Here is a 15,101-nt window from a genome sequence, read left to right on the forward strand (position 1 = left end):
TCATATATGTTTGTGTTATGAATAGATCAATGGAAATTTTATGAAGAAGATTTGAGAAAAATATAAAATAACAAAAAATTGAAAACATATTTTTTTTATTTGCCTATAAAGACGTAGTATGTTTTAGATCTATGGATTATCTATCATGTCCATATAGCAATTGAATTTCTTTTTCAGTAATTTTTTTAAATTTTTATAATTTTAGAATTAAAAAATAATTAATAATTAATTATATTTTATGATCTAGTCACAAGGATTGAATATATTATAGATTTATGGATGATCTATCATATCCATAGAGCAATTGAAATATATTCTTCAATAATTATTTTTAGAATATATTATACAATGCTTATTTATTTTTAATTTATTTTGTATTTTTTAAAATAAAAAGTAAATAGTAATTATTTAAATAAGAAATAATTATTAATTATATTTTCACTTAGAAGTTGTGCCAATATATAGTTGGGTTTTTCAATCCCTTAAAACTTAAGAATTATAATTAAGCATGTGTTTTTTTTTAATGAAATTATAATTGACTATGATGTATTTCTTCATAATACCATTAAAATATATTAAATGTATGTACACCTCATCAAGGCCATGAATTTAGTGTTATTAATGTATTTTCATGATTTATGGAAGTATTTATAGTGTTTTCTTGTGTATCTATGCATATCTTATTTTTTCTCCGATATGCATGCATATCCAAGGCGTATCTCGATACATCTCTTAAAATTATATTTTCAATGCATTTGGCATTTCCAATACTTTGAATATTGGTTTTACCCAACACTTTCATGGCAAATTTCTATAAGCCTGTTTTAGACGTAAAAACCACTAGTTACCACTTGCACTTCCATTTGCAAATGCAGCAACATGCTGCCAAGTCAATAGGGAGAATAAGGGAATAATGAGTTTAGCTTGGCTCCTTAAATTTAAGGATGCAAGTGTCCTTATTTTGTAAAGCTTTCAACTAATGGGCACATCTATATTTATATATTAAAATGGAATTTGCCAACTTGACACTTTCCTGCTTTGTGGTTTATTCTTAAAATCATTTATCTTTTTTCTAGTTTCTTCTCAAAGGAACCTATCTCTTTTTCTAGTTTTTTTGAATTTTCTAATTTTAAAATTGGACAAAATAACTCAAGTGACCAATCACCTTTAAGACTTTTTAACACTCTTTATTAATACACCACTAACTCTCTCTCTCTCTCTCTCTCTCTCTCTCTCTCTCTCCCTCTTTTTCCATTAACTCTTTTAATAATCTCTCCTCATTAATTATGCCACTAAATTTCTCATTACCATTACTCCATTAAATTGCATAAAATACATCAACTTTGCATGTGTTTAAAACCGTGGGTGTTTATTGAATAAATGCTGCCACATAGGCGCCACTTTATCATTTCCCCCATTATACGGATCTGTATGCGTAGAGACTTGCAAAAGCAAGCCTTGATTTATGTGCATGTCTACCATTGGGGGAAACTTCATTTTAATGCTTCTCCCAATGGGTAGGCGTTTATTCACTGATTTGTTGATGTGGTGCCTAATGGCGCCTAAGTGTCAATAAAATAGGTTCATTATTGTTTTTCTCGATTTTGCAAACAAATCAAGTAGAAATGTTTAGTGAATAAACGCCCACGGTTCCAAGCATATACTTTATCTATATGTATCCATTTCAATGTAACTATATTTGCATATTAGATATATTTGCATTAAAGTGCAATTATTAGTAAAGATTAATTTATATTGAAATTAAGGTATTCAATGATGTATTATTGTGCTAAATAAGCTAATTCCATTTAAAATTATAATCCATTTATATTTCATTTGAAAATAATAAAAATAATTTAGTAAGTTACTTAAATAGAATAAAAATAATTAATAATTATTGCTATTTATAAAAATATTTTTATTAATATAATAAAAAATTTTAATTAATAAAATGAATAAGACAAATTAAAAATGATATCAATTTAAAATTAATATAAAAGTATTCAAAATTATCAAACCATTATTAGTTTTATAATTAAATTTTATTAATTTAAAACCAACTTAATTTCTACTGAAAAATAAAAGTTTATATAGTTAATTAAATTTCATATGGAATTTAAATTTAAATTTCATATGGAATTTAAATTCCATTTAAAAATAAGAAAAATTATAAAAACCTCCTTGGGTTTTCTAACAATCCTATGAAACTCCCCAGTGTTTTGACATTAACAAAAAACCTCCCCTATTGTTTTGGAAAAAAGGTGCAAATACCTTCCTTCGTCAACATTCCAAATAAAAATGTTGATATAATGCATTAATTTTACTTCACTTTAGCCTTTTTACCTTACTTTGTCCAAGATGAGTAAGGAGAATTATTCTTTGAAAGTTGTATGGCAAATTAAATTAGTAGAGGGTAAAGTTGAAACTTTAGATTATGTATGATAATGCATCAACAATGATAAAGGGTATTTTGGTAACTTTAATGTCTTTGTTACTGAAATGCTAGGGGAAAGGATGTATTTGCACCTTTTTTTTATCAAAATTATAGGGGAGGCCTTTGCTAGGGTCAAAGCACAAAGTGTGGTTTATAGAATTGTTGTAAGAGGATTTTTTAATAATTTTACCTAAAACTAATACAAATATAATAATAATAATAAGCCAATAAAAATTAGCATTAAAATATAAAGAATAATAAAAGTTTATCTAGAGAATAAAAAATTGGCCACTCTCACTAAAGCACAACTTAGAATGTGATCGGATAAACTAAACATAACTCTAAAAATAATACTTAATTGAACTTAGATGGACACCATTTAATTGAAAATGCTATAGAGCTCCTTCTTCAATTTTACTTATAAATAAAACCCATGAATCACATGGGTCCCTACTAGTAATCAACTTTATTTTGACTCCACCGGGCTACACAAGGGGATAGCCGATAGCCCATCCTGAAACCCATGATCCCAACCTTGGTATAGGTAGGATTCGATTCTAAAGTCTCCACTACAACTAGGAGACCTTATCAATCAGCCAATTGGCACCTTGTGGTCACAGTTAGACCTATTCATGGGTCAGGTGGCCCGACGGGCCGGCCCGGCCCGGCCCGACCCCCCGGACGAGCTTGAACAGGCTTTTTGGCCCGTGGGCTTAACCTCGGGCCAAAAAGCCTGGTCTACATAAAATTTGAGCCGGGCTTGGGCTTTGCCAAAATAAACCGGCCCGAGCCCGGCCCGACCCGACCTATAGTTAAACCTAAGTAAACCCGGCCCGACCTATAGTTAAACCTAAATAAAAACCCTATCTGATGTCCATTTGAATAATTTTTTTGATTTGAGAAGGTTGTTGATTCACTTGTAGGCCCATTGTTCATTTAAATAAGGGAAAAACATCTGAATTAAAATAAATAATGTCAATTTGAATAGGGAAAATTTTGAATTTCTTTTATTAGGTCAGGCTTCGGGCTCGGGCTCAGGCTTCGGGCTTTTTATCAAGGCCGGGCTCGGGCCCAAGTTGTAGGCCCGTTGGTCGGGCCGGACTCAGGCTCGGGCTCGGGCTCGGGCCTAACATTTCTCTGTTAATAAAGAATCAAAGCCTGGCCCGAGCCCAACCCATGAACAGGTCTAGTCACAATCAATATTTACTCGAAAAAAAAGGAAAATCTATGATGCGAAAAAGATATGGCATGGAAAGAGTTTTGATCAAAACGCACCCATGAATTTTAATAAATAACACCTTAATGGCTATTACGTTTATCATGTTTTTCGGATATCATATCTTTTCCATATCATAGTTTAACCTAAAAAAATCAAGCATTTAATACAATGCTACTAATGTATCCATCCAGAGCCTGTTTTAAAGCATGCACGAGCGAAATTTTTTCTGGGAGTGATTATGGGCATGGGGAATGGCCTGATGCCACCTTGACCTCGTCAAGTAGCTACAAGGAAGTATATTATTAATTGGCAAACAAAAAAGAGAGTAAATAACCACCATACGTACCCTCCAACCCAATATTAAATATTTCTCTGAACTTGCTCATGATGCCACTCATTTATAAACACTACCACTCTTTAGCAGCAGGCCTTGAGTAACTTTTAGGATCCCCTCACTCCCCGTATCCTCTTTTTTCTTTGGGGTATGTCTTTTATCCTCTACAATATGCAATTAATCAACAATTATTCCTTCCAACCATGTTGTTCAACTTATCCAGTTTTAAGCTCAAGGACCCACCACTAAATGGGGTTCTTCATTCTTGTCAATCCAGATGCCAAAGCAAGCCAAAAAGAGAAAAGCAGGGAATTAGAAGGAAAACAAATCTGACTATATTACTTTTAGCTACATTATACCTCAATTCTGTTGGGACTTCAACAACAAGTTTCTATAATCAGCCAATCCTCTATTACTTGTATCTCTGCAGATCTCTTAGGTGGGTGATATCATTGATCTCTCTCTTTCTTCCTTTTTTTTTTCTTGGTGGTCGGTGGAGTCATTCAATGTTGGGGTCCTGACCTTTATAATCGAGAATGTTTGCCAAAGTCTCTTTGCCTTAAAGCCCAGAATTCCTCATCACACGATTCCTAATCTGTAATAAAATATAGGACTTGAAGAAAATGCCAGAAGAAGCTTAATAGGATCAATGGAATGCCTCTGGGCAAAAAGACTTCACTCATCACCCACCAAATTCAATAATTAACAAACAGTTTTTTAAAGGCTCCACCAACTTGTAATATTATTTTATCTGCAACCCACTTCATTTTTTTTTTAGGTTTGTATTATTAGAATCCTTTTCTTTCCATTTTTTCTTGTAAAAAGACAGATATAAACAACAAATGACGGATCTGTACTCAAATTAATAAAAATAAGAACAGAAGCCCCACCCAACATAGACACAGGAGTCAGCCCACAAAAAAAAAAAAAAATACAGTAGTAGTTTTTCACCTGTTTGGTCGCTTGTGTGAGTGAAACATTATTGAGTTAACTGGGTGATCAAACATTGTCCAAAGTTTTTCCGTTCCTGTGGCTGTGGATGTCAAGAGAAATGGTAAGAGCAAACTGAGAAAAAAGAGAGAAATTTGACAGACCAAATATATTCCTAATGGGAGAACCCACTAAAGATGTTCCAGTTCTATTATTGTGTATCACACTATCACATGAAGTGATAATGTTTTTTCTAGGTATCTCTACTTTGCCTTTGCCAAGTGTTCACTGTTCAGTGTTAGCCGGTAGCTAATAATTGAGTGGGTTAGACCCAACTGAGGCCTGAGGGCCATTGCTTTAGCCTGAGCTGTATTGGCCCATGTCAAGCCCTGACAAAATCGTACACATTTGTAAACTCCTTATTTTTTGAGTCATGTATAAGCATGAACCAGATACATACATACGATGGTGAAGCAGAGAATGGCATGCACAGAGAGTCAGAAACAACGACCTGAATCAGGTTTGCACGTTTCAGGGAAACCCATTTATTGTTTATTAATAACTATGACTATGAGCCAGTTCTTCTATTTCTATGTCAGTCTTTTAAGTTAAAACATTTTTTTAGTGAGAACTTTGTCCATGGGGTTACTGAACATTTCTTTTCCATAACCAGCTCATTTCTTTAGCTTGCTTTCTGCAGGTATTAGAATAGAAGGGGGAGAAGTGAATAAACGAAAGATTGTCGTCGACGAGTGGAGAGCCCAGTCATTATATACCTCGCCTGTCGCCCGGAAAACTCAGAAAATTTACTGCCTTCTTAGTTCTTACTAGTGAGAAAACGTAGACCGGCGGGCAGAGATTATTGATGGGTAGGCCACAGCCTGACAGCCACACGGCCATATATGTTCTATATGAGACAAGCCTATCCAACCACGGCCAAATATTGCTAGGCTGAGGCCCCAAGACACGACACGAGACACAACAGGGAAGTGAAGAGAGATCGTGGATGGACATGGACTCGTCACTCATGGCGTGGGGCTTCCTATCAGTCCCAGTCCCAGTCCCAGTCCCATCACTCAACTCCACCACAGCCAGAAGCCCCTAAACGCCGGTCCCGATAGCTGAGATCAAAGTTCTTTCCACCTCATATTCACCCCTTTCTTTTTATTTCTCATCTTCACAGATCTATTCTGAATTGGAAGTTGAAACTGCTCTTCCCCCAAAGAGAAAAGTTCACGACAATAATAAACATTAAGAGGGGGTAAGAGAGGAGAGAGGCGGTGCTCAAATGGGTCTGGGCTTCTCAGTCTGAAGGAGAAAACCCAAACCCTTTTTGTCTTGTTTCATCTCTCTTCATCTCCTCTTCTTTGTTGGTTATTGCTGTCCCGAAAATTGAGAACCCTTAAGGACATATCACCTTTTTAAAAATGGCTTCAAGGGGAAGCAGAGCAGAGAAGGTGAAGCGAATTTTCCAGCAATTCGACGTGAACAAAGATGGAGGCCTTAATAGAGAAGAAATGGCGTCTCTCGTCGTCGCTGTGAACCCTAGGGTTAAGTTCAGCGACGAGCAGATTAATGCCATCCTTGACGAGGTCTTTAAAACCTACGGTGAGTTCATCGACGGCGAGAAGGGTCTCTCTTATGAAGGTCTTCTTCGGACCTACGACGACGGTGCTGGTGATGTCGACCGTGACTTCGATGCCCTCGGTTTAGATCTCAACCAGGAGGCCGCCAAAGCTTCCTTGCCTTCTGAAGCCTCTTCGTCTTCGATTGCCGATGACCGGATGGTGGAGTCAAACAAGAAGCAGAGAACTGCTGCATGGGCGGCGTCTCCGAACCATGGTATCGTCTTTGACGACACCTGGAAGATAGTCGATGATTTGGAAATTCTGGTGAAGAGGTTGAAAGCGAAGCAGGCCAAGGATGGAAAGATGAAAGGGGACAATCTGGATGTCTACTCCGACCCCGGTTGGTCTAGGGAATTCGGACCCTCCTCGGAGCTTTCGGAGAAAAGAGTCTTCTGGGACGAGTCCGGGCATGACTATGCTGCATTCGTGAAGGAATTAGGGGTCTTGAGAAGCAAAGCCGACGGGGTCAGGTCGAGGGAAGAAGCTTTCGACAGGCACATGGCGATCGGTCGGGTTCTGTACGAGCACCAGCTCTTTAAAGAGTCTTTGGTGAGCTTCAAGCGAGCTTGTGAGGTTCAACCGACTGATGTGAAGCCGCATTTCAGGGCAGGGAATTGTCTCTATGCTACTGGCAGCTACGGGGAGGCAAAGGAGGAATTTTTGCTCGCTCTTGAGGCTGCCGAAGCCGGTGGGAACCAGTGGGCTTACCTTCTTCCCCAAATTCACGTTAATCTCGGGATTTCTCTCGAGGGGGAAGGCATGGTTTTAAGTGCTTGCGAACATTACAGAGAGGCCGCGATTCTTTGTCCGACCCATTTCAGGGCTTTAAAGCTTCTTGGCAGTGCGCTTTTCGGGGTCGGAGAGTATAGAGCCGCTGAGAAGGCACTGGAGGAGGCTATCTTCTTGAAACCGGATTATGCTGATGCACACTGCGATCTGGGTTCGGCCTTGCATGCGATGGGGGAGGACGAGAAGGCAGTTCAGGAGTTTCAGAAGGCCATTGATTTGAAGCCAGGGCATTTGGACGCTCTATACAATTTGGGTGGGCTTTATATGGATATGGGAAGGTATCAGAGAGCCTCGGAGATGTATACTAGGGTACTGGCTGTGTGGCCAAATCATTGGCGGGCGCAGCTCAACAAAGCTGTGTCCTTGTTGGGAGCTGGAGAGTCTGATGAATCCAAGAAAGCCCTAAAGGAGGCTTTCAAGATGACAAACAGGGTTGAACTACATGATGCAATTGCTCATTTGAAACAACTGCAGAAAAAGAGGTTCAAGGGGAACGGAAGTGCTGAAGGGGAGAGCGCTTTTCTTGTGGTGGAGCTGTCAAAGTTTAAGAGAGTGGGCCAGAAGACTACCACTAGGCAGGAGTTGGCAAATGCTCTTGCAATCAGGGCTTTCCAAAGGCTCACTAGGTTGAACCGTTGCAATGTGGATGTTCTGAAGAAGGAAATGACTGAAACGGAGGTTCCAGTTTCCTATTCAGGAAGTGGTGCTCCTGAGAAATCCATCCGCAAGGCTGCACTGGAGGGAATTCTCCGAAAATTGCTCAGTTTCTTGAAGCCAGAGACTTTCCAAGGAGCTGTAAAAGCCATCAATGAGAAGATTCTATCTGACTTGGATGGTGCAGGCTCAGGTAGGGTGGATTTGAGTATGTTCTATGCTGTTGTGGCTCCTATTTGTAGTGGCCCTCCTGACAAGCGGAAACGTGTGGCATTCGATGCACTGCGACCTATGAATGAAGGCAGTGCCCAGATCAAGAAAGCTGATGCTCTCAAGTATATCAAATTGTTGAGGGCCATCTATATCCCATCCCATGGGGTCAGTGAAATTATGGAAATCCATGGAGAAGCAGATGATTCCATGGTTTCCTTTCCTGAGTTTCTTGTGATGTTTGATGACCCTGATTGGGGTTTTGGGATCATGGCCACTCTGGTGAAGCTTGAAAATGGGGACAGGACCCGCCATGGTCGGCATGCATGCTCGGTATGCCGCTATCCCATTATTGGATCCCGCTTCAGGGAGATGAAATTGCATTTCAGCCTGTGTAGTCAATGCTATAGTGAAGGAAAGGTTCCATCTTCCTTCAAGAAGGAAGAATACAGATTTAAAGAATATGGAACTGAGGCTGAGGCCATGAAAGATAAGTGCATGTTCTTTAGTTTGCATTCCAAAGGCTCCTCCAAAAATGATTCATAGCTAGTTTGTATGAAGTCTTTGAACATTCTGCAATATCCCACAGCTCTAATTGTTCAGTGTGCAATATATATCATAGATGTTTTTGATCATCAGCTTGTTCCTTTGTATAATAAGATTTCAATTGAGGCATTCTTTGTTTTGTAGCTGTGAAGTAATTTCTTCTTTCTTCCACTTCTTTTCTCTCATCTTATTAATCTAACTTTAGAAAATTGGATGGTGCAATGTTGCAGTCCCTTGGATTGATTCAAATGAAAGTTAGACAAGTGTGCTCAATCGGGGGGGGGGGGGGGGGGATACCTAACCATGTATAAAACACTTAGACAAGTGTGCTCAATCCAAGAAAGAACATCAGATAAGAGGGGGTGGGTATGAGGGAGTGATTCATACAGCTGATGGCAAAGTTACTTAAGTACATCCATGCTATTTTCAAATTACCTGCTGTGCCTAGTCTGGAAGGCCCCTCATGTTGCAGGGTTGTTACCTTTAGACCTTCAACATATTAAAGTTATAGATCATTTGAAGTTACTCTCCTATGGCAGTGATTATATGCTGTTTGAATTATGAATACTTTTCAAGCTTTACATATAACTTTTGATGATTAATAATGAAACTAGAAAAAAAAAAGGATCAGGAATTTGTTTGTCCAATTTCGCTGTCCTGAGTTGATAGGGGTTCTATGACCACGCAAACCTATGTAATGAGGATAAGCATTAAAAACAGAGTAACTGAACTTGAGAAAAGTACACCTCTAAATTTCAATCATCCCGTAATTATTCAGATAGTTATATTCTCTCAATATCACAATGGTTCATTCACAGCTTGAATAGAAAACACTCTCTGAAACCTTCAAACTTGCTGAAACACCAAGTGGCAAACAAACAAACAACAACCCATTTAACAGTCACCTGGCAAACAAACAACAAGTGACCCTGTTCTTAAATCAAGCCAAACAAACAACTTCCTGGCAACCCATTTTAACAGTCTCCACCCTTCTAGCCGTGGAAACACCAAGTGACCCTGTTCTGAGTTCTCGACCATTTACATTGAAGTTGTCTTACCATCAAAATAAAGTAGGTTGGAATCTCAGAGAGGAAATGAATACCTCATAGATATATCACATATGAAAATCCAAAGGTGGCTAGGCTCTTCCACCAATTCAGTAGGATGGTCTTTGGTGTAATATGAACTATTCTATTTTATATAGCCCATCCAGTGAGATTCCATTTGATCCCATTACATATTGGCATGAATTTCTGATAAAAGAAAGAACTAAATCCAATCAAAATAGATAGTAAATAACAAATTCGGAATTTAAAAATTAAAAGCAATAAAAAAATAAGAATCCTATCATAAACCTATCAGATGTTTGTAAAGATTTTGTAGAGCTCTCAATTGATGTTTGGATGATGAAATCTTGATTGTGCAGGTAATTTGATATTTTTTCATACTTGGCACTACTCCAACCTCTCAAATTCCGGTCATAAGTTGAGTAATGGCCTTGATAGCTTTTGGTTTGAAGCTTAAGTAGTTCATCTACAACTCAGCATCTTAGATCTTTCACCCCCCGCATCACACAGCTTAAAATTCCATTTCCTCTCTAAATAAATTCTCATACTTGAGTCATTCAAGAGAATGTACATCCATTGTTAGGTTCATCCAACTTGCTCAATTTTGGCAAGTTATCTTTGCTTGAATTTCAAAACTCCCCATTTGGTTCTACACTATGTTTAAATTGTGGATGCAGGGTAAATGGAGCCTAAGCCTTACCCTTTCTCCCATAGTTTGGATCTCTCTCTTTCTGCATTTACTTGGGCTAATGCTATGTACATGGTATTTCTGGTATTTCTGTACATTGTTTTTGTATTTTGGAGTTTTATGATATTGAACAGTGTAAAGTAGGAGCCTCTGCCTGTAACTAGATAGATGTCTATTTTCTTTGTAAAATTTTCTAATAGCTAGGAGCTTAAATAATACAGATAATGGTTTCTCGATAAAAGCTTGTAGTGATGTTGCAAAATGTGTTGAGCAAATGGTTCTTACAAGGCTGTATTTGATACCTCGGTGGGGTCAAATTGAATGCTTGCTGAAACTTGTAGAAACATGAAATTGTTTCTTCTTTCTTGTGTACCATCTGAAGAGACACTTCCAGGTTATGAATAATTGTCAAGGAAAGCAGGATGAGAACCATACAAGGGGAAACAGAATAATAAGTGGGACAATGAGAGTTTTTAAAGGAGGAGGTAGGTTGTTATGCATGGCAATTGAGCTAGTTGGTGCAAACTTTGGTTTTCTTTTTCCTTGTTAGCTATTTATTGGAAACAATTGTTATTGATAAAAGGGGTCTTCACCAATGTCTATGGTATTTTGAACATATCTGTTCCCTTTTGTTACTGATCTTTAGGTTTCTTACCAAATACCAACTGGGTTTCATAAATTATTTTTGAAAAACAAGGGCTATTCAGCCATTGTAATATTTGCACTATCTTTAGGGCTTTAACTGAACTGAATATTTTGAAAAGTTTGTGAAACCGTGAAGCATATATTTTACTTCTTATTAAACAAAACAACCAACGACCTTGTAGTTGAGCTGTTGAGGTGATTGGCATGCCTGATCCCTCCATTTGAGACCGAGAGTTCACATCTGCTTCAATTTGTTAAAATTTAAAACATTGCATGATCTTCTAGCAGAGAATTTTTTTTCTTTTCAAAATTTCATTGTTGGTTTGCCCTTATTTATTTGGGGATCGCAAGGAAGAACTGCTCCATGGACGGTCCCAACAGATGTGATCCTTTCGCCCGGGCTGAGTTGAAGACAAGCTTTGGTTCAGCTGTTCTGGTTCAGTTGCAGAAATAAAATAAGCTTTATTTCTTAACAAATAGCTTAATTGTCCAAAGAAACCAGAATTCGAACAATCTTGACAAGGCGTTTTGCATAAGGTATTCAAAGAGGCTGAAGTGAACAGCCCTTCAACTGGCTGATTGACAGCCAATTTGGCTCTCAAGATTTTTCACAAAACATAGGGTCGGTCTGTCTAGTTCATGGTCAAGATCAGAATTGGAATTGAAATCTACAAGAATCAGAATCAGAATCACCTATTCTTGATACATGTTTGGTTTAGACAATAATTGGGCCAGGTAGCCTGATGGGCTGGCCTGGCTTGGCCCGATTTATATTGGGCTTGGATAGGATTTCAAGCTAGCAGGCTCAAGCTCGGGCTCGAGCCCAAGTTTCGGGTTTTATAAAAGGGCAAACCTCGGGTTCAAGAGTCAAGACCTAGGCCTGATGGTCAGGCTGGGCTCAGGCCTAAGTATATTCTGTTAATACAAACACAAAAGTCTGGCCCGAATTTGGCCCGGACTGGCCCATGCACAGGTCAAAGTGGCAACGATATAGATTTAGAAGAGGAAGAAGAAGAAGAAGAAGGGGTTGGATTCCAAGCTTTGTTTGGCTAGACAAAGATTTGGAAGAAGAGGTGGAGGAAGAAGAAATGAGGGGGAGGAAGAATAGAATTTGCTAATACTGACCGCCAGAAGTATTAGTAGCAGTGGTGGCAACAGAGGGGAGGAGGAAGAGGGAGAGAGAAGGAGCGAAAGAAGAGAGGAGATATAGGAAGGATGACCGGCTCTCGACTGCCGACTGGTCCTACCTCTCCAGAGATGGTTGTCTTCAATGGCGAACTTGGATGCAGGAAGGCCTGTGAGACAATGAGGTTTGGGGTCAAGTAGGGCTTGGGTTGAAATGGTTTTTCTTTTTTTGTCAAGAAAAGAAATAGAGAGGTGGAACATTTCTAGGGAAAATAACCATTCGGTCTAGAATGGGAATGGGAATGGGAATCCGATTCTGATCAACCAAATGAATCAAACGGACCCATAGTTTATAGGCTATCTGTGTGTAATTCTGATTAGTTGAACCCAATGACTGTCTAGCAGGCTGTGGAATCAATGATAAATTGATAATGGGGCACTCAAGTCATGTATTTTATGAATTGTGTGGGGCCCATCATTGGCTCCCATCGTCTGTATGGGCTCTACACATGGACAGCCAGCATCCACTACACTTCAGTCCTCTCAAAAATCCACTGTGCCATGTTTGATGAAGATCTAGAAAGCCAAAAATAGGTTTAATGAGTCAAAATAAATTTTCTCATGAAGTTAGGTAGTTTCTCTGAAATATCTCAATCAATGCAGAAACCTTTCCAAATAGGCCCTAAACTATCGTATGTTGTGTTTGCTGCCAGGGCAGTTGTTTTTGTTTTCAAAAAACAAAACCAACCATGTTGTCGAACCCCCTAGATTGTTCAATTGAAATCCAAGTTTAACTCTACTTAGTCTTAATATGTTAACCAATGGCTATATTGCCTTATAATATTACTAACCATCAATATGTTATTTTATTTTAAATTAAAATACTAAATAGTTATTACAAAAAATAAATTATTATTCTGAAAATATATTAGATCCATATGATTGGGGAAAGATCCATAAAATCTAAATATTAAAATAATTATTATTCTGTCTCTTTATTTTTTAAAATTACCAAAAAATTGTTTTGTTTTATTTATTTTTATATAAATTGTTGATGGATCCATAGATAATAGATGATCCATAGATTCATATGGTTCTTCCTTACCATTAAGATCATGCCAAATATTAGAATTCTTTTGCAACTTTTGTTTTATTTTTTCCTCAAAATTTTGAGAAAACCCATAGATTTATTTATATGAGCAAAACATCACAGTTTCAATAAGGGCTCAATATATTTGTAAAATATATCTATGTATTTCAGGCATCCAACCATATAAATCTACTGAAACTTGAAGGAATGAATAAAAAACAGCAAAGAAAACACAAGTTTTCCTTGTTAGTTGAAGATCTAATGACCAAATCGACTTAGATATATATTAAAAAAATTCAACTTCAAATGTTATTTTTCTCATAAAGAGCTGTAGGAGTTTTCTCACTAGATCATATTTCTTGCATGGTATTAAGGCTGTGTTTGGTTGCAATGCAAAAAAAAAAATAAACCATGGCAATGCAAATGATTTGAGTGTAAATTTTGATCTATTTTTGTTTCAAATTTTATCTTATATTGTTTGATTGTAGTACAAATGAAGTAAATTAAGGCTGTCTTTGGTTGCTGTGCAATTTTATTTCCACTAGTACAAATACATGGGAGTGCAAATGAAAAAAATGCAAATTCTCATTCAATTTTGTTTTGGGTTTTACTTTGTTCTGCTTCATGTCTTAATTTACTTCATTTGTAATGCAATTAAACATAATAAGCTAAATTTTGAAACAAAAATAGGTCAGAATTTACACTTGAATCATTTGCACTGCCACAACACATTAGTGCAAATTTATTTGCATTGCAACCAAACACAGCCTAAGATATGAAGCTGAATAAAGTAAAACCCAAAACCAAATTAAATAAGAATTTGCATTTTTTCATTTGCACTCCCATGCATTTGTACTAGTGCAAATAAAATTGCACTACAATCAAACGTAGCTTAACGAGTATCGACCTACTTACACAAACCAATATGTACCTAGCCATACAGGTTCATTGACACCAAAACAAGGCCATTTTCACCCAATCCAATGACATATTGACATTGCATTAAGCATTTTTCCCTTTTTGCTGGTTATTAGGTTGATTTCAGGCCTTTTCTTTTTTCGGATTTTGAGAAGAGGGAAAGTTGGTTAATGGGATTGTGGTTCCTATTGAACAAGAGATCTATATTCCTTTTTCAGATTTATGTGGGGTTCATGAAAATTTCATTTCTCCTAGGTATACACATCTACTAGGTGGGTAACTCTTTTACCTGGGGGAAAGTTGTCAACACTTGATGGAACAAAATTGCACCTTTTAATAATGGTTTTTTATGGCTAAAATAGTCATTATCTTATTTACCGTATAAATATGTTATATGGGTAAGCATATTTACCCAAATAAACGACTTCTGGAAAAATAAATGGGACCTTCAACTTGAACCATGTATACCAGACACTTGTGTGATGCTAGCATGTAGAAGTTCTGATCTGAGGTCGAGGAGGTATGTCGTTGTGATACTAGTAATAACACAGAATACTATCAGAACTGGTGAGGCTGAAAGCAAAGAGACAAATGCAAACTATGTTAAAGAAAGACTCATGAACATCAAATTAGGGGTATCAATGGACCAGTTTTGGATTGGACTCCATCCAAATCAAAATCAATTTGGATAGATTGAACAGGCCAACAAGACATATTGAATTTGGATGGACTGAATGGACCAATATGACATATTGGATTGGACCTGGTCCATCCATAATGAATTTATATTGGATCGAGCCTATCTGATACAAATGCAAACTATG

General features: G+C 37.4%; 1 protein-coding gene across 1 annotated transcript; it reads left to right on the forward strand.

Moving 5' to 3' along the window:
* The first annotated feature begins 5,261 nt into the window (after positions 1 to 5,261).
* LOC148849099 (putative TPR repeat-containing protein At1g05150) lies at positions 5,262 to 8,895 on the forward strand. The gene is made up of 2 exons (XM_088951528.1): positions 5,262 to 5,437; positions 5,618 to 8,895. The coding sequence occupies exon 2, from the start codon at positions 6,345 to 6,347 to the stop codon at positions 8,742 to 8,744; it is 2,400 nt and encodes a 799-aa protein (XP_088807654.1). The 5' UTR covers positions 5,262 to 5,437; positions 5,618 to 6,344; the 3' UTR covers positions 8,745 to 8,895.
* The last annotated feature ends 6,206 nt before the right edge of the window (positions 8,896 to 15,101 follow it).

The sequence above is a fragment of the Nelumbo lutea genome, chromosome 6, assembly GCF_056320005.1.
Source record: "Nelumbo lutea isolate HS-2025 chromosome 6, American lotus-T2T, whole genome shotgun sequence".
NCBI classification, from domain to species: domain Eukaryota; kingdom Viridiplantae; phylum Streptophyta; class Magnoliopsida; order Proteales; family Nelumbonaceae; genus Nelumbo; species Nelumbo lutea.